Raw genomic sequence first — 23,380 nt, forward strand, 5'->3', positions numbered from 1 at the left:
GGGGGCCCCGTGCCCGGTGCAGAGCCCCGCACGGTGCCGTTATACCGGGACCCCATGCCCGGTGCCGTGCAAGGTGCGGAGCCCTGCACGGTGCTGCTCTACCGGGTCCCCGTGCCCGGTGCGGAGCCCCGCGCGGGTCCGTGCCGGCTCCGTGCGGTGGCGGCGGCGGCGGCGGGGGGGCGGGGCGGGGGCGGCAGGTGGCGGCAGGTGCGCGCGCGGGGCCGCGGCCGTTGGCGGGCGGGGCGGGGCGGGGCGGGGCGGGGCGGGGCCGCCGCCGCCGGTGCGCGGGGCCGAGCGCTGCCGCCGCCGCCGCCGCTGCGCCATGGCCGGGGCCGGGGCCGGGACCGGGGCCGGGACCGGGGCGCGGCGGGTGCTGCTGGCGCTGTGGGTGGCGGCCGCGGTGGCGCCGCGCCGCGCCGAGGAGCGGCTGCACGTCTGCAAGGAGGTACCGGCGGCACCGGCGGCTGGGCCCTATGGCGGGGGCACCCGGTGGGCTGCGGGGGCCCCTATAGCACGGCGAGCCCCGGGCTGCCCCTATGGGGAGGGCTCGTCCCTGTCCCGGGGGCGGGATGGGGTCGCCGGTGAGATGGAGGGGACCGGGCAGAGGTCCCCTGGCGTAGGGGACGGGGCTGGTGCCCTATGGGACAGGGCTCGTCCCCTATAGGTCAGCACTGGGGGGGGGGAACGGCTCCTATAGCAAGGGGGGCCGGGACTGGTTACTATAGGGAAGGGGGGGCCCATGGCATAGAGGGTGTGGGGAGGGGGCTGGTCCCTATAGTGCGGAGGGGTCCCTATACCATACCTATACCATAGGCCCCCTAATGGGATTTAGGGGCCGGGGGGGGGGGGTTTCCCACGGCATCGGGGATGTGGGGGTGGCTTCGGTCCCTATAGCATGGGAAAACTGGGACTGGTCCCCTAGGGGACGGAGGGGATTGGGGGGGATATAGGCACCCCCACGGCACAGGGCATATGGGGCTGGTTCCCTATGGACGGGGAATAGGGGGCTGGCTCCCCCGCAAGGTGCCTATAGCGGGGCTGGCGGCTGCGCAATGCCCCTCGCGGCCCTGCACCCGCAGGTGGCCCCTATAGGGATGGGAGCCCCGGGACGCCGCCGTCCTCCCTGCGCGGAGGAGGGTATAGGGACGAGCCCGCGTCCCCCGCTGGGTCTGCGCCCCCCCCCCCATAGGGAACGTCCTATAGGGAACCGCAGGCGCCTGCATCCGAGGTCCGGCTTCGCCCTGCTGACGGCAGCTCTTGGCACCTTTTTATCACTCCCTGTTTTTCCCGAGCAAACCCCAGCTCCGTGAAGCCGCCCGCAGGCGGAGGCAGGCGTTAATAAGTGACACGAGTGCAGACGGGCTCTGCCGCCACCCGGGACGCTTTTGCCGCTCGTCCGGGCTCCCGCGGCTGCCGCCCCGGGGACGAACCGTCCTCGGGCAAGGAAAAACCCGGCGGCTTTACGGCTTCTCGGGCACCGCGGTGGCTCGGGTCGAGGGGTTGCGCTGGTTCGCTCGGGGGGGGGAGGTTCCCCCCCCCAGCCCTGGCCTGGTGGCAGCTTTTCGCTGTCCCCGCGCGCCAGCTGCCGGCTCCCTGCCCGTTCTCAGGGCCTTGATGCCGCTTTTCATCTGGGGCGTTATTATTTATTTAATTTATTTATTCGTGCCGTGATCCCATTTTTCGCTGCACGGTCTAGAGCTCCAAACAATAGGCTGCGGCTGGCTCCGACCTCGGAGAGGGCTTGTTCCCGGAAAGGTTATATCCTTTCTCGCTCGGAGCCGGGCGCGGAGAACCCTCCGTTCCCGCGTTGCCTTGCAATCGCATGCCGGAGCCGAGGTTGCAGCTCCGGCCGGGGTCTCCCAGCTTGCGGAGCCGCTGCCTTAATAAAACCGCCCCGGGGGACGCGTGGGGTTGTATTTAGGTTTAAAAACATTTGCAGCGTGCAAACGCTTAACATCTGCAGGCTGCTGCTCCGCGTTTTTCATCGTAGCTGCTCGGCGCCGCGGGTCGTCGCGCCCCGGGTGCAGCCGGGGTAACCGCGGGCTCGGCACCCGGGGGGGGGGACGGCCGAGCGCCGAGTTTCCTCCGTGCACGAGCTTTGCTCCAGGCCCCGGGTGGCTGCCGCTTTGCCGGGGCGGCTCAGCATGGTCCAAGCGCCGCCGCCTCCAGGGAGCAAAGTTTGGGGTGGGGGGGACGGGGGGGACGCCGCTTCCTTGCCTCCGAGGGCCCCAGCGTGCCGCCGACGCGCGGCCTCGGCTCCGCGGGGCGGCAGCCGCGCTAAAGCCGCGGTGGCCTTGCCCGGGCGCGCGGGGATCGAAAACGGTGTTGCCTTCGCCGCCGGCCTTGAGCCGGCTCCGCTTCCCCCTTTTCCTCTCGTTCCGTAGCGCCCGGCGTGGAAAAGCCCCCCCTTGCACCTCGCCCGCGCCCCCACCCTGGGGTGCAGCTGAGCTGCAAGCGCCAGGGTGGCCTGGGCATCGCCGGCTGCACCCCCCCCCCCCCCCACGTGGCATCCCAGGGCTGCTCCGAGCCGGACGGTGCATCCGGGAGCGCCGGGAAACCTGTCGGATGAGCAGCGCCCGCGGCGAGCGGCGCCCTTCCGGCAGGGCCGGCGCCGGCACGGGGCGCCACGTCGCACCCCGCTCCCACCGGCGGGGCCCCGCGTAACCCCTGCCCTCCGGCAACGGGCGCCTTCAGCCTGCCCAAAGCTCCTGGGGGGGGGTCCCACCGTGGGGGGGGGGCACCCACTCCCTGCCCGGCACCCCGGTGTCCCAGCGGGGTGTCCCCACCACCGGGGCGCCCAGCAGGTGCTCGCCGCCCCGAGCATCCCCTCCCGGAGCGGGGCCGCGTTCAAGCCCCGCGGCGCCGGCTACGGATTTCAACGCGGCGAGCGCCCGGGAGGGAACCGCGCCGCGGGGGGGGGGGGGCCGAGCGCGAGGCCGACGTCTCCGTCGGAAGCTCGGGCAACCCCGACACCTTTTCCCATCCAGTCCGAATACCACTACGAGTACACGGCGTGCGACAGCTCGGGATCGCGCTGGAGAGTGGCCGTGCCCCACGCGCCGGGACTCTGCACCGGGCTGCCGGACCCCGTCAAGGGCACCGAGTGCTGTAAGCGCGGGGGCTTTGCGGGCGGCGGCGAGGAGCCGGCGAGGGCGCTGAGCGCGCTGAGCACCCTTCCTCCCCCCCCTCCCCGGCAGCCTTCTCCTGCAAGGCGGGCGAGTTCCTCGACATGAAGGCGCAGGCGTGCCAGCCCTGCGCCGAGGGCACCTACTCGCTGGGCACCGGCGTGCGCTTCGACGAGTGGGACGAGGTGCCGCGCGGCTTCGCCAACGTGGCCGCCAACCTGGAGGCGGGCGACGGCTTCGGCGACTCGCCCGCCAACTGCACGGCGTGAGTGCGCCGGCTCGGCCGCGCTTTCGCCGCCGGCGAGAAACTGGGCGCCGGCGGGTGCCGTGGTGGGGACGTGGGACCCGCGGGCGCCCGACGGCCGCGCTGCCGCCCGGCCCAGGTCCACGTGGGTGCCGCTGGGCGACTACGTCGCCTCCAACACGGACGAGTGCACGGCCACGCTCATGTACGCCGTCAACCTCAAGCAGTCGGGCACCGTCTCCTTCGAGTACATCTACCCCGACAGCAGCATCGTCTTCGAGTTCTTCGTATGTGGCCCGGGGCGCCGCCATCCCGGGGGGGTGACAGGGTGGCAGGGGGACGCGGCCGTCCTGGGGGGTGATGGAGGGGTGAGGGTGGTGGGGGCACACGGCTGTCCCAGGGGCTGGTGGGGGGTGAGGGTGCAGGGGGACACGGCCGTCCTGCGGGGTGGCAAGGGGACGTGGCCACCCAGGGGGTGACAGGGGTGATGGGGGGGGCGAGGGTGGCAGGAGATGTGGCCGTCCCAGGGGCTGGCAGGGGGCGAGGGTGCAGGGGGACGTGGCTGTCCTGGGGGGTGACGGGGGGCGATGGGGCGGGTGAGGGTGGCAGGGGGACACGGCTGTCCTGGGGGGTGACGGGGGGCGATGGGGCGGGTGAGGGTGGCAGGGGGACACGGCTGTCCTGGGGGATGACGGGGGGCGATGGGGGGGGTGAGGGTGGCAGGGGTATGTGGGTGTCCTGGGGGGTGACAGGGGGCGATGGGAGGGGTGAGGGTGGCAGGGGGACACGGCTATCCTGGGGGGTGACAGGAGGTGATGGGGGGGGTGAGGGTGGCAGGGGGACACGGCTGTCCTGGGGGGGTGACAGGGGGCAATGGAGGGGATGAGGCTGGTGGGGAGGACGTGGCCATCCTGGGGAGGCAACGGGGGGGGGGCCAAAGGGTGGCGGGGGGACATGGCCATCCTGGAAGGGGGTGGCAGCAATGGCGGGGGGGCGCTGAGGGTGGCAGGGGGACACGGCCATCCTGAGGGGTGACAGGGGTGATGGGAGATGAGGGTAACGGGGGGGGGGACGCGGCGGGGGGGGGGGGGCTGCAGCCTTCCCGGGTGGGATGGTGGCGGTGGGGGGGGGGGGACGCAGCCGTCCCAGGTGGAGGGGCGGCGGGGGGGTGGGACACGGCCGTCCCCTGCCCGCCCGTCCCCGCAGGTGCAGAACGACCAGTGCCAGCCGGCGGCGGAGGAGTCGCGGTGGATGCGCACCACGGAGAAGGGCTGGGAGTTCCACAGCGTGAGCGCGGGGACGGGGGGGCCCTCGGCGCTTTGGGGGGGGGGGGGTGGCAGCAGCACCCCGTCCCCCCCACCCTGAACCCCCGCCTTGTCCCCGTCACCGTCCCCAGGTGGAGCTGAGCCGCGGCAACAACGTGCTGTACTGGCGCACCACCGCCTTCTCCGTGTGGACCAAGGTGCCCAAGCCCGTGCTGCTGAGGAACGTGGGCATCACGGGTAGGTGGGCACCACGGGGGGGGGGGACCGCGGTGGGGGCACCCGGCCCTGACCCCCCCCCCCAGGCGTCGCCTACACCTCCGAGTGCTTCCCCTGCAAACCGGGCACCTTCGCCGCCGCCGCCGGCTCGTCCTTCTGCCGCCTCTGCCCCGCCGACACCTTCTCCGGCAAGGGAGCGGCGGCGTGCCAGCCCTGCGAGCCGGCTGCCTACGCGGGTAAGAGCGCTGCCGTCCCCCCCCCCGCCACCACCGTGACCCCCCCCCCCTCCCCGGGGGTGCCACCGCCGCCACCCGCGCTCACCCACCCACCCACCCGCAGAGCCAGGCTCGGCCTCCTGCAAGCTGCGCCCGCCCTGCACGGCCGAGGACTACTTCTACACGCACACCGCCTGCGACGGCGACGGCCAGGTACGGCGGGGGGGACGGGGGGGGGGGGACAGAGGGGGACGCAGCCCCCGAGGCGTCAGGCACCGCCGCCTCCGCAGACCCGGCTGCTGTTCAAGTGGGCCGAGCCGAAAACCTGCAGCGAGGAGCTGCCGCGGGCGGCCAAGCTGCCGCCGTCGGGGGCGAAGACCGCCTGCCCCCCCTGCAACCCCGGCTTCTTCAAGAGCAACGCCAGCTCCTGCGAGCCCTGTCCCTACGGATCCTACTCCAACGGCTCCGGTAAGGAGGGCGTCGCGGCGGCGGCGGTGGTGGCATCTCGGGGTTCGGCGTGGCGGGGCACCGCCGTGCAGGACCGTCCCCTCTCGTCACCAGGCTGCGCCAGCTGCCCGGCCGGCACGGAGCCGGCGCTGGGCCTGGAGTACAAGTGGTGGAACACGCTGCCGCCCAACATGGAGACCACGGTGCTCAGCGGCGTCAACTTCGAGTACAAGGGGATGGCAGGTAGCGGCGGGGAGGCCGCGCGGCGCCCTGGGGTGACCAAGGTGGGGTGGCCGGGTCCGGCTCAGCGGGCGCCTCTGTCCCCGCAGGCTGGGAGGTGGCCGGCGACTACATCTACACGGTGGCCGGAGCCTCCGATAACGACTTCATGATCCTCACGCTGGTGGTGCCCGGCTTCAGGTGAGCGGTGGTGGCCCGGGCGCCCGTCCGGGCGGCGGTGCCCATCCGGCTGCCCGACGCCGTCCGCCTGCCTCCGCAGCCCGCCGCAGCCGGCGCCGGAGGAGGCGGAGAGCAAGGAGGTGGCCAGGATCACCTTCGTCTTCGAGACGGTCTGCAGCGTCGGCTGCGAGCTCTACTTCATGGTGGTGAGCGGCGGGGCGGGCGTTTTGGGGGGGCCGGGGGGGTGGCAGCGGTGGCCCGCGCCGCTGCCCCTCGCCCTGCCGCCCGCAGGGCGTCAACTCGCGCTCCAACACGCCGGTGGAGACCTGGACGGGCGCCAAGGGCAAGCAGTCCTACACCTACGTGGTGGAGAAGAACGCCACCACGAGCTTCACCTGGGCCTTCCAGCGCACCCCCTACCACGAGGCGGTGAGCGCCGGCGGAGGCGGGGGGGACGCGTCCCCACGGGGCGCCGGGGGCTCGGGGCGCTCGCCGCTCACGGCGGCTTCCCCCGCGCCCAGGGCCGCCGGTACACGAGCGACGTGGCCAAGCTCTACTCCGTCAACGTGACCAACGTGCTGGGCGGCGTGGCCTCCTTCTGCCGCCGGTGCGCCCTGGAGCCGGCGGGCTCGTCCTGCGCCGCCTGTCCCCCCGGCCACTACGTGGAGCCGGCTTCGGGCGCCTGCCGGCCCTGCGCGCCCGGCACCTACCTGCGCGGTCACCCACCCGACGGCAGCCGGGCCTGCGTCCCCTGTGGCCCCGGCACCCAGAGCAACAAGGTGCCCCCCCCGGGGTGGCGGGTGACCTCGCGGCGGGTGACGCTGCGCGGGCTTCCCGGGGCAGGGGATGCCAGCCGGCGTCCCGGCTGGGTGGCGCTCGGCAGCCCCCCAGGGGTGATGGTGGCACCTTGCTTCTGTCCCCAAGGGGGTGGCAGCAGCCCCTCCGGCCATCCCCCGTGGTGACACCGTCCAGGCCTAGAGGGTGATGCCAGGCCCCCCCAAGTTGTCCCCGAGGGGGTGACACCGATCCCTCCCAGCCGTCCTCCATGGGGGTACACCACCCCCCTGGCCATCCCGTGTAGGTGACACCGTCCAGCCCCAGAGGAGTGATGCCAGCCTCTCCTGGCCGTCCCCAAGGGGGTGACACCAGCCTCTGCCAGCCATCCTGGATGGGCGACACCATCCAGCCCCAGAGGGGTGACACCAGTCCTCTTGGCCATCCTGAAATGGGTGACACCTTCCAGCCCCAGAGGGGCGATGCCAGCTCCTCTTGGTGGTCCCCAAGGGGGTGACACCAGCCCTCCTCAGCCATCCCGAATGGGTGACACCATCCAGCCCCAGAGGGGTGACACCAGTCCTCTTGGCCATCCTGGATGGGTGACACCTTCCAGCCCCAGAGGGGCGATGCCAGCTCCTCTTGGTGGTCCCCAAGGGGGTGACACCAGCCCTCCTCAGCCATCCCGAATGGGTGACACCATCCAGCCCCAGAGGGGTGACACCAGTCCTCTTGGCCATCCTGGATGGGTGACACCTTCCAGCCCCAGAGGGGTGATGCCAGCTCCTCTTGGTGGTCCCCAAGGGGGTGACACCAGCCCTCCTCAGCCAACCTGAATGGATGACACTGTCCAGCCCCTCCTAGTCATCCCCAAGGGGGTGACACCAGCCTCCCCTCAACCATCCCAAATGGGTGACACCATCCAGCCCCAGAGGGGTGATGCTGACCCCTCCTAGTCATCCCCAAGGGGGTGACACCAGCTCCCCTGGCCACCCCGAAGGGGCGACACGCCACCCCGGAGGGACGCCGGCAGCCGGCAACCGGCGCCGACTGCAACGTCGCCCGTCCGCAGGCGCGTTCCCTCTGCTACAACGACTGCAGCTTCTCCCTGGCGCTGCCGGGCCGCGCGCTGCGCTACGACTTCTCGGCGCTGGCCACCGCCACGACCTTCACCAGCGCGCCCAGCTTCACCTCCAAGGGCCTCAAGTACTTCCATCACTTCAACGTCAGCCTCTGCGGCAACCACGTGAGTCCGGGGCGGGTGACGCGGCGGTGGCCACACGCACGTGGACCCGCGCGCCCACCGTCACCCGCCTCCGCCCCCTCCGCCAGGGCAGGAAGATGGCTTCGTGCGCCGACAACGTGACGGACGCCCGGGCCGCCGAGCCCGGCTCTTCCCGCCTGGTGACGTCCTACGTGTGCCAGGCCGTCGTGGTGCCCTCCGACGTGGTGGGCTACAGGGGCGCCGTGTCCTCGCAGCCCGTCAGCCTGGCCGACCGCCTCGTGGGTGAGTCCGCCGGCGGCCACCGCGCTTCGCCTCGCCAAAATCCGTGCGTCCCCCCCCCGTTTGCACCCCGATTCCGGCCGCCGGGCCACGTTGTTGCAGGCGTCACCGCGGGCCCCGCGCTGGACGGCATCGTCTCGCCCCCCGAGCACTTCGCCCCCGCCGGCGCCGAGCTGCCCGACGTCGTCTTCTTCTTTAGGTGGGCGCGGGGCCGTGGTGGGTCATGCCAGGGCCGCCGGTGCCCCGCTGACCCCCCCACCCCGTCCGGTGTCCCCCCTCGCAGGTCCAACGAGGTGACACAGTCCTGCGGCGCCGGCCGGGCCACCACCATCCGCCTGCGCTGCAACCCGCTGCGGCCGGGCGCCGGGACGCTGGCCGTGCCCAGGTAGGTGGCCGTGGCCGTGGCCGGCCGAGCCGCGGGGACGCCGCGGGCCGGGGCAGTTTTGGAGGCGGAAGCGTCCTCGCGCTGCCCGGTAGCCGAAATCGGCAGCCGTGCGTCCTCGCGGCACGTGCACCGAGCTGCGAGCGGGCTCAGACAGGGGCAGAGATCCCCCCCACACACACACTGGGGTCATCCATGTCCCAGCTCCCCATTCTGGGAGCGCTGCTCCCATTCCGGCTCAGCTCCATCCGGTGCTTCCCGCAGGGTCCTTGCAGACCCCTAAATCTGGGGGGGGGGGTCAGTGTCGCCCTGCTCCGGGGATGGCCACATCCCCTGTCCCTGCTCCGCGCAGCCGGAGCATCCGTCTCCCTCACCCTGGACCGCGTTGTCACCTGCCACGCGCTGCCTGTCCCCATCCCTGTCCCCCTCCCTGGCGGGGGGCCGGCCCAGACCCCCCCTTCCACCGCCGCTGCCGCCGGCTTTTCCCGCAGCAAATGCCCCGACGGCACCTGCGACGGCTGCACCTTCCACTTCCTCTGGGAGACGGCGGAAGCTTGTCCGCTCTGCTCCGCCGGCGACTACCGCGCCATCGTCGGCGCCTGCCTCGGCGGCGTCCAGGTAGGGCGGCCGGGGCTCCCCCGGGTGGGGGGGGGGGGGCCCACGGGTTTTGGGGGGGGGGACCAGCCACCGCTGAGCCTCCGGCCCCCGCAGAGGACCACGTACGTGTGGCGCGAGCCCCGGCTGTGCCGCGGCGGCAGCGCCCTGCCCCGGCAGCAAGTCAGCGTCTGCAAGAGCATGGACTTCTGGCTCAAGGTGGGCATCGCGGCGGGCACGTGCGCCGCCGTGCTGCTCGCCGTCCTCGCCTGCTACTTCTGGAAGAAGAACCAGAGGTGAGTATTCACGCCGGCGCTGGCCGCCAGCACCCGGCTCCCCGCGCCGACGCTCACCCTCCACTCTCCATCCCTGAGGTTGGAGTACAAATATTCCAAACTGGTGATGAATTCCACGGCCAAAGACAGCGAGCTGCCTGCTCCGGATAGCTGCGCCATCATGGAGGGGGAAGACGCCGAGGACGATCTCCTCTTCGCCAGCAAGAAGTCGCTTTTCGGCAAGATCAAGTCGTTCACGTCCAAGGTAGGCGCCGCTCGCCCAGGCCGGAGGCTGAGCACAACCCTAGAGTAGACACCGGAGAAGCCGCAGCCGCGTGGCGACCCGGTGGTTGTGGCACTCTCGCCCCGCGCTCTCCGCAGAGGACGGCGGATGGCTTCGACTCGGTCCCGCTGAAGACGTCGTCCGGCAGCACCGACCTGGAGCTGTGAGCGGGGTGGGGGGGGGGGCGACCCCGCGGCGCCCCGGCCGAGCCCGCCCGCCCGCCCCAAACCTCCCACGTGGCCTTACGGATACACGGCGACCCGGAGCTTCGTATCGCTTTTCTATACCCCCGCCCGGAAAGCCTCCCCCCCCCCCAGTGAGAGAAAAGCCAAGAAATGCCAAATACAGGTGGTTTTTTTTTTTAAATGCCATGTTTGCCTGTTTGTGCATCCCGCGCCCGGCGCCGCCGGAGGGGACCGGGCGGCGGAGACGTGCCCCGGCATTGCCGCGCCAGCGCCGGGGCGATGGGGTGCACGCGTGTGCATGGGCACGTGTGTGTAAGCGTGTGCACGTCGCGTGCACACGCCGATACCGTGCACGCGTGTGCGTGAGCGTGTTGCATGCAGCGTGCATCGTGGGTGGGCCCGTGGGTTTGCGTGCACACATATACGTGCACACGTATGGGACACCCGACGTCGGACCAGTGTTCCCGCTGCTGCCCCCCGTCACCCCGGCACGGCCAGCAAGCCGCGACCGCCCGCCCGGAGCAGGTGTCCGTGCCGCCTTTCCCCGCGGCTCCGGCATCACATCCAGTGGCTCAGCCAGGTCCCAGGGGCCCTGGGACGCCGTGCACAGCTGTGGCACCATCCCCAGCCTGCGAGCTCAGTGTCCCAGGGGCCCCAGCGGGATATTCCCGTGTGGTCCGGCTCGGTGACGAGCCCCAGCCCCGGTTTCTGACCCCGCAGACTCCCTTTTTACACTGTTTCCAGCGTTTTCCAGGTTGTGCTAGGGAGGAACCGCACGTCCCCGGCAGTGCAATAAAGACAAACGTTTCTGACTCCCGGATGGCAGCTCGGTGTCCGGCGGGGACAGACGGGGCAGGCGGGACCAGCCGAAGGGACGCAGCAGGGGGGGTGAAGCCGGGAGCCCGGCCCTGCTCCCCGCACCGCGCCGGGAGCCCCGTGTTCCCTGCAGGCACAGGCCCTGCTGGGTCAGGTCCCCGGGCTGGGGATGCTCAGGAGATGTGGGGATGCAGGGAGATGTGCTTGGATGCCCAGGGATGTGGGGATGCAGGAGGATTCAGGGATGCCTACGAATGCCCAGGATTGCAGGGGGATGTGGGGAAGCCCAAGGATGCAGGGATGTCTGGGGGATCCAGGGTTGCTGAGATGCCTGAGGATGCAAGGGGATAATGGGATCTCAGGGATACTGGGATGCAGGGGGATGGCAGGATGCTCAGGGACACCAGGATGCCCCAGGATACTGGGGCGCTCAGGGATGCTGTGATGCCCCAGGATACTGGGATGCCTGGGGATGATGGGATGTCCAGGAATGAAAGGGGATACCAGCATGTGCAGAGATACACAGGAATGTTCAGGGATACTGGGATGCCCAGGGATGTTGGGACATGCAGGGATGCTCAGGGATGCAGGGATGCTAAGGGTACCGGGGGATGCCGGATGCTTAGTGATGCTGTGTTCCCATGATGCACGGGACAGCGGGATGCAGGAGGGTCCCAGGATGCAGGAGGGTCCCGGGATGGAGGCGGGTCCCGGGGCACCAGGACGCGGGGGGTCCCGGGGTACCGGCCGGCGGCGGTGCAGCGGCCCTGCAGCGCGACGCCGCGCCACGAGGAGGCGCTGCCGCGGCGGCGCCCGCGCATGCCCAGAGCGCCCCCGTGCGGCCGAGGGCGGCGCTGCCTCCTGCGCTTGCTCAGAGCGCCCACCCCGCGCGCTCTGCGCAGGCGCCGCGCAGGGCCCCCCCCCGCCCGCGCATGCGCAGTGCGGAGAGGGTGCCGCCGCCTGCTGCGGGCTGACAGGAGCCGCCGCCGCCGCTGCTGCTACCGCCGCCGCCGCCGCCGCCGCCGCCATCATGGTGCTGGACCTGGACCTGTTCCGCGTGGACAAGGGCGGCGACCCCGCCGTGGTGCGCGACACGCAGCGGAAGCGCTTCAAGGACCCGGCGCTGGTGGACGCGCTGGTGCGGGCGGACGGCGCCTGGCGGAGGTGTACGTGCGGGGCGCCGGGGCCGCTCTGCCCGCGGGCGGCAGCGCCCCCTGCCGGCCGGGCGGGGAACCCCCCCCCCCGGGGGTGGGGGTCTTTGGGGGCCCCTCACCCCCCCCCCGGGCTGGGGACCCCCTCACCCCCCGCCCCAGAGAGGGGGACCTTGGGGACCTCTTTATCCCCTGGGCTGGGGACCTTGGGGATCCCCTCATCCACCTCCTGGAGAAGGGGACCCTGGGGACCCCCTCATCCTCCTGGGGACCCCCTCACTCCCCGGGCTGCGGGACCCCCAGCTGGATCCCTCTCCCCCCCGGGCCAGGGGCCTGTCCCTAGCTGGATCTCTCTTCCCCCGCCGCCCTCGTAGCGGGCACGGGCTCTGCAGGTGGATCCCCCTCAGCCCCCCCCCCGCAAGGAGCCCCCCTCTGCCCTGCGTGGGGATCCCCACGGGTGAGCCAGCCCCCGGGAATCTGCTCCCTTCCCCGCCGCCCTCGTGCTGCTGCGGCATCCGGCAGGGCAGGAGCCGCTCCCTGTGCGGTGCCACCTCTGCAGCCGTGAGGTGAAACCGCGTCGGGGCAGTCGGGAGGGGCAGGAGCAAAGCCAGCTGCCCGGTGCCCCCCAGAGCAGCCCCTCGGCCCGGGCGGGAGAGCGGGAATTTGGCCCGGTCTGTCAGGCTGGGAGTTGCTGTCGATCCCTGGGTTTGGGCGCTGTCGGCATGGAGGGAGGGGAGGCGGGTGCCCCGGGGACCTGCAGCGACACGGTTCCCAGGACGCCGCCGTTCCCTGGGATGAAAGGGAAGCTTTCCACATGCTTTCAACTCGGTCTCCTTGATGTGAAAGAGCCCGGCCCAGCTTAATGACGCCTGGTGTTTCCCCTGGCTCCGGCCGTGCCGTCATCGCGGCGTTAATTTTAGCAGAGGTCCTGTCATGCCGCAGGACCGGCTGGCTTCCAAGGCCGGCGGTGGCGGCAGGTCGCAGCCCTGTCCCTGTCCCTGCGGGATCTCTCCGGTCCCTGCAGTGGTGGGTGCTGCGGAGGGGTGCGCTGGTGCGTAACCGAGAGGCGCAGGGCTGGCAGGACACGGGCGAGCGGCCAGCTGATGCAATCCTGTCGCAGGTTTGCCCCGGTGCTGGTGGGGTCCGCGCTGCCCTTGGGGAAGGCGCTGGGCCTCTTCCAGCGTTGTGTTTGCCGTTCCCTGTTCCCTGCCTGCGTTTAACCCCTTAAACCCTTTCGGAGTTTAACCCCTTCGTTTCTCACTCTCTGGATCAAAGCCGCCCTGCTGCGCGTCTCGTGCTGCCCTTAGCCGGGGACGTCACTCGTCTCGCATCAGGGCGCCGGCAGGTTTCCCTCTGCAGAGTTGTCCCCGCACCCGGGGCCATTCCGGGGCTGCTGCCTGCGCGGTGACGAGACAGGGCAGCGCCCGAGCAGACGCGAAACCTTCCCTCCGTGCTCCGATGTTGGAGCGACGCGGCCCTGGCGTTAGCGTGTCTCCGATCTGGGCTGCGCTCTCAGCCCTTCCCTGCCTCCCTCCCTCTTGCGCCCCTCGGGGCTGCCCGGGAGGGGACGGACGTGTCCTAGGCTCTGCCCTGCCCAGCCCTGGGGTCACTAAGGGGGTCCTCTCCGGTCCTTTGTTGTCCCCAGGCCTCGCTCCAGTGAGCAGCTCCTTGCCCAGGCTGCAGGGCTTTGCCAAGCAACAGCAGAGGAATGAGAACAGCCCAAATCTCGTTGCTGTGACCGCTCCTGCCCACAGCCCCAGGCCTTGACGGTCCCAGCTGCCACGTGGGGGTCCCTGCGTGGCCGTGGCCTCGTCTCCGTGTCCCTGTGCAGGGTCACCCCCAGGGTTTTTTAATGAAACCTCTGTGTGGGAGCTCTCCGCTCCGTGCGTGGTTGCCCTGAATCACAGCCGGGCCCAAAACACGCTCCCACGCGAACACTCGACCTGCCCTTCCGAAATGCCCGGGGTCAGTGGCGTTGGGCATCCGCAGATAGCGGCCCAGCGCCTCTCCGAAAGGCGAGTTTCACCTGCCTGGATTTGCGCAGTAAATCGGTGGTGGGGAAAAGCTGATCTCCCCTCTCCCGCTCCTGCGCGAGCCTTCGTGGTCCTTCCCTGTTGCAGACGGCTTCCTCCGCACGAGTCCTGACGGCACAGAATGGGCACCGGCACGGAGAGGGCAGGAGGGTCGGCACGAGCAGCGGCTCTGGGTGTCCTGGCATCCTCCCGCCTGTGCTGCCAGCTCACGGCTTTCTCTGCTGTTCCTTCTAGGCAGGTTTCGGGCTGATAACTTGAACAAGCTGAAGAACCTATGCAGCAAAACCATCGGAGACAAAATGAAGGTAAGGGAGAGCCAGGAACGGCCCCGATCCTGGGAGCCTGTGCCCAAACCGGAGGAGGCGCTGGGCTGCCCCACCGCAGCGCAGTTGGCCTGGGAGAGGAGGGCTTCGCTCGCAGCGGGCTCCCAAAATGCCCGATGCAGTGGAGCCTCCTTCGCGCGGGCAGACGGCTCTGGCAGGGATTTACCACCAGTGGGACGTGACTAACCAGGGATGTTTCTCCCAAGCCTCTGCTGGGGACCACGCGGGCTCCCCTCGCTCTCCGCACCTCTCCCTAGCATCATTCAAGAACATTTTTACCCTGTGGCTTTTCCCCTTGAACCTAATGGTGGGTTTTTTCCCTTCTTTGTAGAAAAAAGAGCCGGTGGGAACCGATGAGTCTGTACCAGAGAACGTGCAGAACCTCGACGAGCTCACGGCCGACATTTTAGGGGTGAGTCCGACTCTGTTTGCCCCTCAGGGTGCCACCAACCCATCCAGCTTGCCCGGAGCTCCGGCTGTAATTGCCCCGGTTGGCAGCGTAAAGCGTTTGAAAGCCCCAACGCCAAGTGATAAATGACTGCCTGAAACGCCGGGAGATTATTTCTCCCGGTCCTGAGCCAGCAATAATCAGACCTTGCTCAGTGGCATTCATCCGAAAACTGTTTTAGGCTTGGTGTGCGGCAGCGAGTTCCCTGGCCTGTTCTCCCACCCGGGGTGGGGGGGTTGTTCTGCGGTTCCCTTGGGGATTTGACTAGCCTTAGTCATGGTGTATCCTCCACAAGGCTTTTCCTCCCTGTCTGTTCCCCTTCCCGCTTCGTCAGCTGAGACGTTTAATGAGCATGGAGCCGGTCGGCTTTTGCTGCCGGGGGAGCTGACTGCTCCCCCCTGTTGCTGTCAGGCCCCGTGTGACGCCTTAGCTTGCTCGGGGCCTTTCAGGGCCTGACTTAAGTTGGCCCTTTGTCTTCTTTTGCTGTTGTTTGATGTGTTCGGTTCACGGTTTCGCTCCAGAGCCCGTGTCAGTTGTGTCGTTAATCACAGTCCCGCACCCAACTGGCAGCCTCCTCTCCGCTTCGGTTTGCTTTCCTTCCCCTCGTAACCCGGCTGTCCGTAACAGGCTCTCCAGGTATCCCAGATCAAGAAAGTCCGCATCCTCATCGACGAAGCCATCCTCAAGTGCGATGCCGAGCGCGTGAGGCTGGAGGCCGAGCGCTTCGAGAGCCTCCGGGAGATCGGGAACCTCCTCCACCCCTCGGTGCCCATCAGCAATGACGAGGTAGGGACAGAGCGCGCCCCCCCCTCCCTCCCCGGCCGTGCGTGGGGCAGGTGTGGGGAGCCGCAGGGCTGCTGGGGGCCAGCCGCGCGCGGGTTCGTCGAAGCGAGACGGCTGCCGCCGAGCGAGCGGGGCTCGCTGGAGGGAGGTCCGTCCGTCCGTCCCCCTCCGAGATCCGGCAGGCGGTGAATGAAATCTGCATGACAAGACAGCGTTTCCTGCCGGGAGCGCACAAAGAGCAGCTCAGACAACGCGGGGCGCAGCCATTGTTCGGGGAATCCATGGGAAACTCGCTTCGAGCCGAAGGCTGGGATCTCCCTCTGCTGCCTTCATTCATCCGGCGGGGATATTTCGCTGGGGGAACACAATCGAGCTGGGAAAGTGGCCAAGTGACCACGTAATGCGTGACCAGCAGGGATCAGCGTTGGGGTTCCAGGCTCTGGCTCTTGGGGCCTGGATTCGGTCTATATGGCAAAGCCTGGCCCAGGAGAGAGCATCCACTTGGGGCTGGAGCTGCTGGGGCTCAGAGGGAGCTGGGGGAAGCCTGGGAACCGGCTCCTCTGGGCTGGGGAAGGTTAAGGAGGGAGGCCAGCCGCTTTGGTGGAGTGTGGGACACTCCCAAACTGGGTCCAGTGCAACACAGAGGGGAGCGGATTGGTGTTGTTGCAGGCCTGGGAGAAGAGATGACAGTCTCCCTCTCCTCTTCTCTCCGTGCAGGACGCGGACAACAAGGTCGAGCGGATCTGGGGGGACTGCACGTGCAGGAAGAAGTATTCCCACGTGGACCTGGTGGTGATGGTGGATGGTTACGAGGGAGAGAAGGGAGCCATCGTCGCTGGAAGCCGCGGCTACTTCCTTAAGGTGAGAGCCCAGAACACCGGCCCTGCAGGGCGCGGGGGAAAGAAACAACCGCAGCCAGAGGGAAAGTTGAGCGTGATGTGGAAAATGAGGAGCAGGACCTGGGAGACAGAGCGTTTGTGGCTTCTCGTCCCCTGGGCTGAGCTTGCTGCTGAGACAGGAGCCTCCGCGGAGGCGTGAGCTCGTGCCGGGCTGGCTCGCTGCGTGGGACAGACTCGACCTGGGGCTGCCGACACGGGCACCCTGCAGACTCGCTTGAACGTCACGCCACAGTCGGAGGGCGACATCCTGCCCGGAGCAGCTCCCAGTGCTGAACTCGTGCCCCAGAATGGCACAGGCCTGCGGGGAGTGGGCGCTGCACTGGGTTAAACTGGGAGTTTGGGGCTGGAGCTGACCTGGGCCCTCTCCTATCCTCGGTGTGTTCCCAGACCCACTGAGCGAGCGGGGACAGAGGAGTGAGGTGTGTGCGTGTGACCAGTGGTGGCTTCCCTTGTCCCGCAGGGTCCCCTGGTGTTCCTGGAGCAGGCCCTGATCCAATACGCCCTGCAGACCCTCCGCGCCAAGGGCTACACTCCCATCTACACCCCCTTCTTCATGCGGAAGGAGGTGATGCAGGAGGTGGCCCAGCTGAGCCAGTTCGACGAGGAGCTGTACAAGGTGAGCGGCGAGGAGGGAAGGCGCCGAACAGCCGCCGGGTTTCTGCGTCCCACCAGGGACGCGGCGTGGAGGCACCGCAGGGAGGAAGCTGGCTGAGATCCCCTCTGCCCCGCGGATGCCTCCGCGTCACCTCCCTTCTGCTCCCTATATCTGGGGTCCATCTTTTTGCCGTGAAAGGACGTGCGGTCCCCGCTGGGAGGTTGCTAACGCCGCCGGTTGTCATGGCGATGCCGTGACGGGAGACAGCGCCGTCCCCGGCTTTGCCATCAGGAGCTGGCGGGAGGCCACGGGGGCCTCTTAAGGAGGCCAAGCAAGCAGCAGCTGCTCCCCTTCCCGCGACCCATTTCTGAGCCGTCCTCTCCCTCCTGCCCCTCTAAGCGCCGGCCCCAGAAGTCCTCCGCTTGCCTGCGTGCAGGCAGCACCGGGCAGGGAGAGCGGGTGTCTGCGCTGCCTCCTCGTTAGCATCTGCCGGGACCAAGAGTCTTTGCCCCTAAAGGTGTAGGAACAGCCGGGGACGAGGGACGGTGGCTCTCGCGGGCACCCCGGCCCCACGCTCCCTCCTCGCTCCCCCAGGTGATCGGCAAGGGCAGCGAGAAGGCCGACGACAGCTCCATCGACGAGAAGTATCTCATCGCTACCTCGGAGCAGCCCATCGCGGCGCTGCACCGGGACGAGTGGCTGAAGCCGGAGGATCTGCCCATCAAATATGCGGGGCTGTCGACCTGCTTCCGCCAGGAGGTCGGCTCGCACGGCCGGGATACGCGGGGCATCTTCCGCGTGCACCAATTTGAAAAGGTGAGAGAGGCGGGAGCGAGGAATCCACGTGGGCCCTCCGGGGAATTCAGGCCTCTTCGAGAGCCCCGAGCAGACACAGGGGCTTTTCTCTGCAGATCGAGCAGTTCGTCTATGCCTCGCCGCACGACAACAAGTCGTGGGAGATGTTTGATGAGATGATCGCCACGGCAGAGGACTTCTACCAGTCCCTGGGCATCCCCTACCACATCGTCAACATCGTCTCGGGTAGGGGCTCGGCTCCCCGCGCTGGGCGTCACGGCGTTCCCCTCCTCCTGCCTGCTTAGACCGGGAAGGTTTTTGGGATCAGGGCTTTTTCACAGTGCGGGAGTGTGTGACCAGCACCCGGCCCACGTCTCTGCGCGTTGGCACCGCAGCAGCCTACGAGGAGACCAGCCACAATCGCCAGCGCCTCGGGTGTCACCCTGATGGTGACCCACTTCCCAGCATGGCTTCCTTTGTCCGAGAGCATCCCTGGCTCACGTTCCCACGGTGTCTGTCCCCAGGCCTGGCAAGGGGGAGGAGGCACCGCGGCCTCAGGTTGGGAGAGAGGAGAGAAACATTTGTTTTTCTCCCGAGATCCTATGCATTGCTTGGAGTCTGCCGGCGAGGGGGGGGGGGCAGCAGTGGGGGTGCGGGTGCCCCGCTGTGCCTGGACTGTCCCCGCTCTGCCGCTCTGGAAAGGAAGAGCAGTTTGAACAGCTCCTCTGAGCTGAGCCTGGGAACTCTCCCAGGAAAACCCGTCCATTTAAAATCCCCTTTCCAGCCTCCCCTCTGCAGAGCAGGAACGTGGTTTCCCAGGGAGCAAGCGCAAAACGCCGGCACAGCACCGCTGAAGGCTTCGAGCCTCTGAGATCGAAGATGAGACCAAACAGGTGCCTTCGGGATAACCTCGGAGAAGCCCCGCTAACCGTTGCCCTCCTGTCTCCCAGGCTCCTTGAACCACGCTGCCAGTAAGAAGCTGGATCTGGAGGCTTGGTTCCCCGGCTCGGGGGCTTTCCGCGAGCTCGTGTCCTGCTCCAACTGCACAGACTACCAGGCCCGCCGCTTGCGCATCCGCTATGGGCAGACCAAGAAGATGATGGACAAGGTGAGGGACGAGCTCCTGCATCACGGGGTTCCTTGGCTTTTCCCTCTCAGCTCTGCAGAAATTTTGGGAGCGGGAGTGGGGGGGGCGGGATTTCCCACAGTTCTGGGCAAATCCAGGGCTGCTTTTACAAGGATACGAATGCCCAGTGACATTCTGGTGCCAAACAGACCCTGAAACTCTGCAGGGCACCGAGGGGAGCGGCCGGACAGTAGCCTCATGCCCCTCTGGGCATGCCGGTGCCCAGGGCCTGTCCGCTTGTGTCCCTGCGGCTGCCCTGTCACTGTCCCTGTCCCCCGCTGCAGGTGGAGTTCGTGCATATGCTCAACGCCACAATGTGCGCCACGACCCGGACCATCTGCGCCATCCTGGAGAACTACCAGACGGAGGAGGGTATCCTCATACCGGAGAGGCTCCGGGACTTCATGCCCCCAGGTAGCGCCTGGCTGCCATGCCCTGCCCATGCTCCTTCTCTTCCCGGTCTCTCCCAGTGCAGCCTGGATCCCAGGGCACCCAGAGCCTGGAGGATCTGCCCTTGGCTTGTCCTTCCCACTGGGCTGTGGCCGCAGGCAGTGGAAGGAGCTGAGGGATCAGGGATGCAAGAGGGGGTGACCAGCCCTGACCCCCTGGGGCCAGAAGAGCCTTGGGCAGCCGGGTGTGATCTGTCCTGCCTGATCTTCCCTCAGATCTCCGAGAGATGATCCGGTTTGTGAAACCAGCCCCCATCGACCAGGAGCTTTCCAAGAAGCAGAAAAAGCAGCAAGAGGGCGGCAAGAAGAAGTCGCCAGGAGGAGAGCGGGTGCTGGAGGAGCAGATGAAGAACATGGGCGTGAACAGCGCCTAGAGCCTGGCCCTGCCGTGTCCGAGGCCACCAGGGACCCTTGGGACCTCCCGAATCATCTCAGCTTCATCACCGGCCCGCTCTGCCTCGGGCTGCGCCCATCATCTACGCTTCGGGGGGCTGCCGGTTGCTGAGCCGGTGGCTCAGCACCGCTCCGCTCCATCATGCTCCGACAGGATGGAGAACTGATGATATTTGGGCTCCGGCACCTCCGTCCGTCCCCTGCGCGGGGGCGGGTGGGGAGGGTGAGAGGGGACCGTGCGCCTGGGCTCCCCCGTCCCCTGCGGATTTATTGTACCATCGGCTCTTCCCGCAGGGCGGAAAGTTCTCTCCTAGTCAATGCAATAAAGCAAGGAAAACCTCCGCGAGCCGCTCGGCTGCGTGTGCCCAGCTGGGGACCGCGATGCCATCGCGGCAGAGCCGGGGGGGACGCGGGGCGCCGCTGGAGGGGTGGTTATTCCTTTTGGGATGGAGGGCTGCAGCAAGGGGGGGCACCCTGGGGTGGCGGGGGACCCCGGAGCCCTCGGTGGTCGCTGGGAACCAGCGAAACGCTTGCCCGAATCCCACCAAGCTCGGCAGGAGCTGCTCAACGGAGGCTTTTATCCGCCTAGCCGGAGTGGGGGGGAAGGATTTTTAGCACGTTTTCCCGCCCCCCTTTTTCTTCCCTTTCTTCGTGCCTGCCGGAGCAGCTGGGCGCGGGGGGCGGCGGGGGCCTCCGCGCCGCCGCCGGCCCCACACAAAGGCCCAGACAAAGGCCGCGCTCCGCGGCTCCCATTTGTAATTCAAAGAGGGGCCGGGGGCCCCTCCGCGCGTCCGGGGGGGCCCCCGCACCGGCCTCCGCTTGGCCCAGCTGCCACCACGGTCCCCAGCACCTCCCGGCCTCGGTGCCGTGTCCTGCCAGGGGGATACGGGTGTCCCAGGGGAGAGACCGGCCGGAGGGGGGCTGTTGCGTGCCTCAGTTTCCCCCAGTGAAAGGGGGGTCCCGTGGGTGGCTTCGTGCAGCACCTTGCAAGCAGGGGCCCTGCTGGGAGTTTCGGGGGGTGTCTGTCACCCCCCCCTCCCCCAGGAGGGTCGCGGCACGTTGCACCTTCCTTGCACCCGACGCTTGGGTGCCGCAGCCCGCCCGGCCGCGTGCCGCACATGGGAAACCCAAAGCTGCACCCAAGGCCCCGCGGGGAGCCGGGGAAAGAGCCCAGGCGTCCGGGCCGCCCCCACCCACCCCCTCGCCGGGCCTGCCGCGGCGCAGCACCCCGATGAGCCGGTTCTCCGCACCCTCGCCCTGCTTTCCCCGCCTGGCAGTGCCAGCCCGGCTCCTCTTTGATGGGTGCCGGAGCCGCCAGCGAGGGAGGGAGAGGAGAGGCCCCGGCTGAGTCAGCCGCAGCTCCGGGGCCCCTTCGCCGGCGTTGGGGGTCCCTGCCCGGCTCCCCGGCGCCCGTCCCGGCTGCCAGGGCCCCCCCCCGCCACCCCCGCGCACCCGTCCGACTCGTTCTGCTCCCGGTGCCCCAGGGCCCGGCTCTGCGCCTTCCTGCCGCGCACCCACACCCTGGGTCCGATGCCGGGCGCGCGGCTAGCTGCAATGCTGGGTGCAAGGCTGGGTGCAACCGTGGGTGCTCCCGTGAGTGCGATGGGGGGTGCAAAGGTGGGTGCAGCAGGGCTGCTCCCTGCTCAGCCCCCCCCCCCCCCCAAATCCCGGCGTTTCCATTGGCTGTGAGCGGTGGCCGTGGGGTTTGGGCAGCTGGGCCTTGCTGGGATGGGCCCCCAGGGTGTCCCCCCCCAATGAGGCCACCGGACCCTGCTGGTGCCAGCCTATCCCAGGGACCCCCAGGGCCTGGGTGGGTGATCTCCCTGCTGTCCCCACTCCTGGGGACGGGGCTGCTGCGGTGGCCTGGGTGTCCCCCCTAGCCCTCCTGCATCCCCAGTCTCCCATGCACCCAGCTCAGTGCCTCCAGTGCTCCCCAGTCCATCCCAGTGCCCCAAGACTCAGTGGCTCCAGTTTTCCCCAGTCTATCCTGGTGCCTCCCAAACTGTCTCAGTGTCCCCAGTCCTTCCAGTGCCTGCAGTCCTTGGTGCCTCCCAGCCCTTCCCAGTTCATCCCAGTCTCCCCAGTGCCTCCAGCCCTGGTGCAGCAGGTCCATCCCATCCCGCGGAGCCCCCAAGAGCGGCTCCTCCTGGTGCTGCCAGACTGGGGGGGTGTTTGGGGGTGCAGGGCCCATGGGTCCACACTTCTGCAGGGTGACCACTGGTGTGCTGGGGTGTTACAGTGTGTGTGTGTGTGTGTGTGTGTGCGCGCGTGCTCTCCGTGTGTTTGCGCACACCCTATGCACGACTGTGTGTGCACTATGTGTGCGCACGTGTGCCGGTCATACGTGTGTGCACGTGCCCCCCACACCCGTGCTTCGTGTGTGTGTGTGTGTGCGTGCGTGCAAGCCCTATGCATGGCTGTGCGTGCATGCTGCGTGTGTGATGTGTGTTGCCATGTGTATGCACGCGTGTGCGCACCCTGTGTGTGTGCATGTGTGCGTGCCTGGTACAGGCTTCGTGTGTGCGCGTGCCCACCCTGTGCGTGTGCAGTGCATGTGCGTGGGCAGTGTGCATGTCCCGTGCGTGTGCAGTGCGTGTGCGCACCCCGTGCGTGTGCAATGCGTGTGCGTGGGCAGCGTGCGCGCCCCGTGCGCATGCAGTGCGTGGGCAGTGTGCGCGCGCCCCACGCCCACGCGCGCCCGGGCTTGTGCCCGCGCCACCTCCCCCATGCGGGGCGGGGGCGCCGCGGCCGCGCCAGGTGCTGCCCGCGGGGTGGGGGGGCGGGGGGGGAGGCGGCGCGGCCCCTTTAAGAGCGCAGCAGGTCTATGCAAATGAGGCGCCCCGCCCCGGCGGGCGCGCGCGGGCGGCGGCGGCGGCGGCGGCGGCGGCGGCGGCGGCGCGGGCGCACCGGGGGCACCGGCCGCACCGGGCCGCACCGGCCGCCATGGGCGCTGCGCCCGCCCGCGGCGCCGCGCTCCTGCTCGCCCTCCTGCTGCCCGCGCTGGCGCAGCCCAGCACCGGCACCGGCTCCGCCACCGGCACCGGCACCGGCACCTGCCCGCCGGCCGCGCCGCCGCGGGGGGCGCACCCGACCCTGCGCCCCGGCGGCACCGCGGATAGCGGCGGCACCGCGGAGAGCGGCGGCACCGGGCCCTTCCCGGGCACCGGCGCTTCCACGAGCATCGGGAGCGGCGGCGGCGGCACCGGCATCGGGCCTTCCCCGGGCACCGGGAACAACGGCGGCACCGGGAACAACGGCAGCACCGGGAGCGGCGGCGGCACCGGGCCCTCCCCAGGCTCCGGCGCTTCCCCACGCACCGGGAGCGGCGGCGGCACCGGCGCTTCCAGAGGCACCGGGAGCAACGGCGGCATCGGCACTTTTCCAGGCATCGGGAACAACAGCGACACCGGGAGCAGCAGCGGCACCGGGAGCAGCGGCGGCACCGGCTGCACCGGGAGCTTTAGGGGGAGCCGAAGCCCCGGGGGCATCAGGGCTTCCGGAGGCACCGGCAGCATCGGCAGCCCCGGGAGCCCCGGGGACACCGGAGACACCAGGGAGTCCGGAGGCACCGGGGACACCGATGGCAGCAAGGACGCCGGCGCGGTGCGGACGACACGGCGCCGGCGCGGCGCCAACACGGCACCGCAGTTCCAGCCGGCGA

At 69.3% G+C, this 23,380-nt stretch overlaps 2 protein-coding genes across 2 annotated transcripts; both read left to right on the forward strand.

Annotated features, from left to right (window-relative positions):
- The first annotated feature begins 313 nt into the window (after positions 1–313).
- Positions 314–9,902, forward strand: ELAPOR1 (endosome-lysosome associated apoptosis and autophagy regulator 1). Its single transcript, XM_067310489.1, has 22 exons — positions 314–445; positions 2,988–3,108; positions 3,198–3,390; positions 3,509–3,656; positions 4,576–4,656; positions 4,766–4,871; positions 4,937–5,086; positions 5,190–5,278; positions 5,356–5,533; positions 5,627–5,755; positions 5,842–5,932; positions 6,012–6,117; positions 6,203–6,340; positions 6,433–6,690; positions 7,758–7,931; positions 8,018–8,192; positions 8,292–8,388; positions 8,473–8,574; positions 9,063–9,189; positions 9,283–9,461; positions 9,540–9,705; positions 9,822–9,902. Exons 1-22 carry the CDS (start codon positions 323–325, stop codon positions 9,888–9,890), a joined length of 3,000 nt encoding a protein of 999 aa, XP_067166590.1. The 5' UTR covers positions 314–322; the 3' UTR covers positions 9,891–9,902.
- Positions 9,903–11,705: 1,803 nt separating this feature from the next.
- On the forward strand, positions 11,706–20,065 carry SARS1 (seryl-tRNA synthetase 1). Its single transcript, XM_067310680.1, has 11 exons — positions 11,706–11,890; positions 14,143–14,213; positions 14,563–14,643; positions 15,307–15,465; positions 16,180–16,323; positions 16,822–16,977; positions 17,551–17,772; positions 17,868–17,997; positions 18,702–18,859; positions 19,162–19,291; positions 19,543–20,065. Exons 1-11 carry the CDS (start codon positions 11,755–11,757, stop codon positions 19,698–19,700), a joined length of 1,545 nt encoding a protein of 514 aa, XP_067166781.1. The 5' UTR covers positions 11,706–11,754; the 3' UTR covers positions 19,701–20,065.
- The last annotated feature ends 3,315 nt before the right edge of the window (positions 20,066–23,380 follow it).

Source organism: Apteryx mantelli, chromosome 25 (assembly GCF_036417845.1).
Source record: "Apteryx mantelli isolate bAptMan1 chromosome 25, bAptMan1.hap1, whole genome shotgun sequence".
NCBI lineage: Eukaryota > Metazoa > Chordata > Aves > Apterygiformes > Apterygidae > Apteryx > Apteryx mantelli.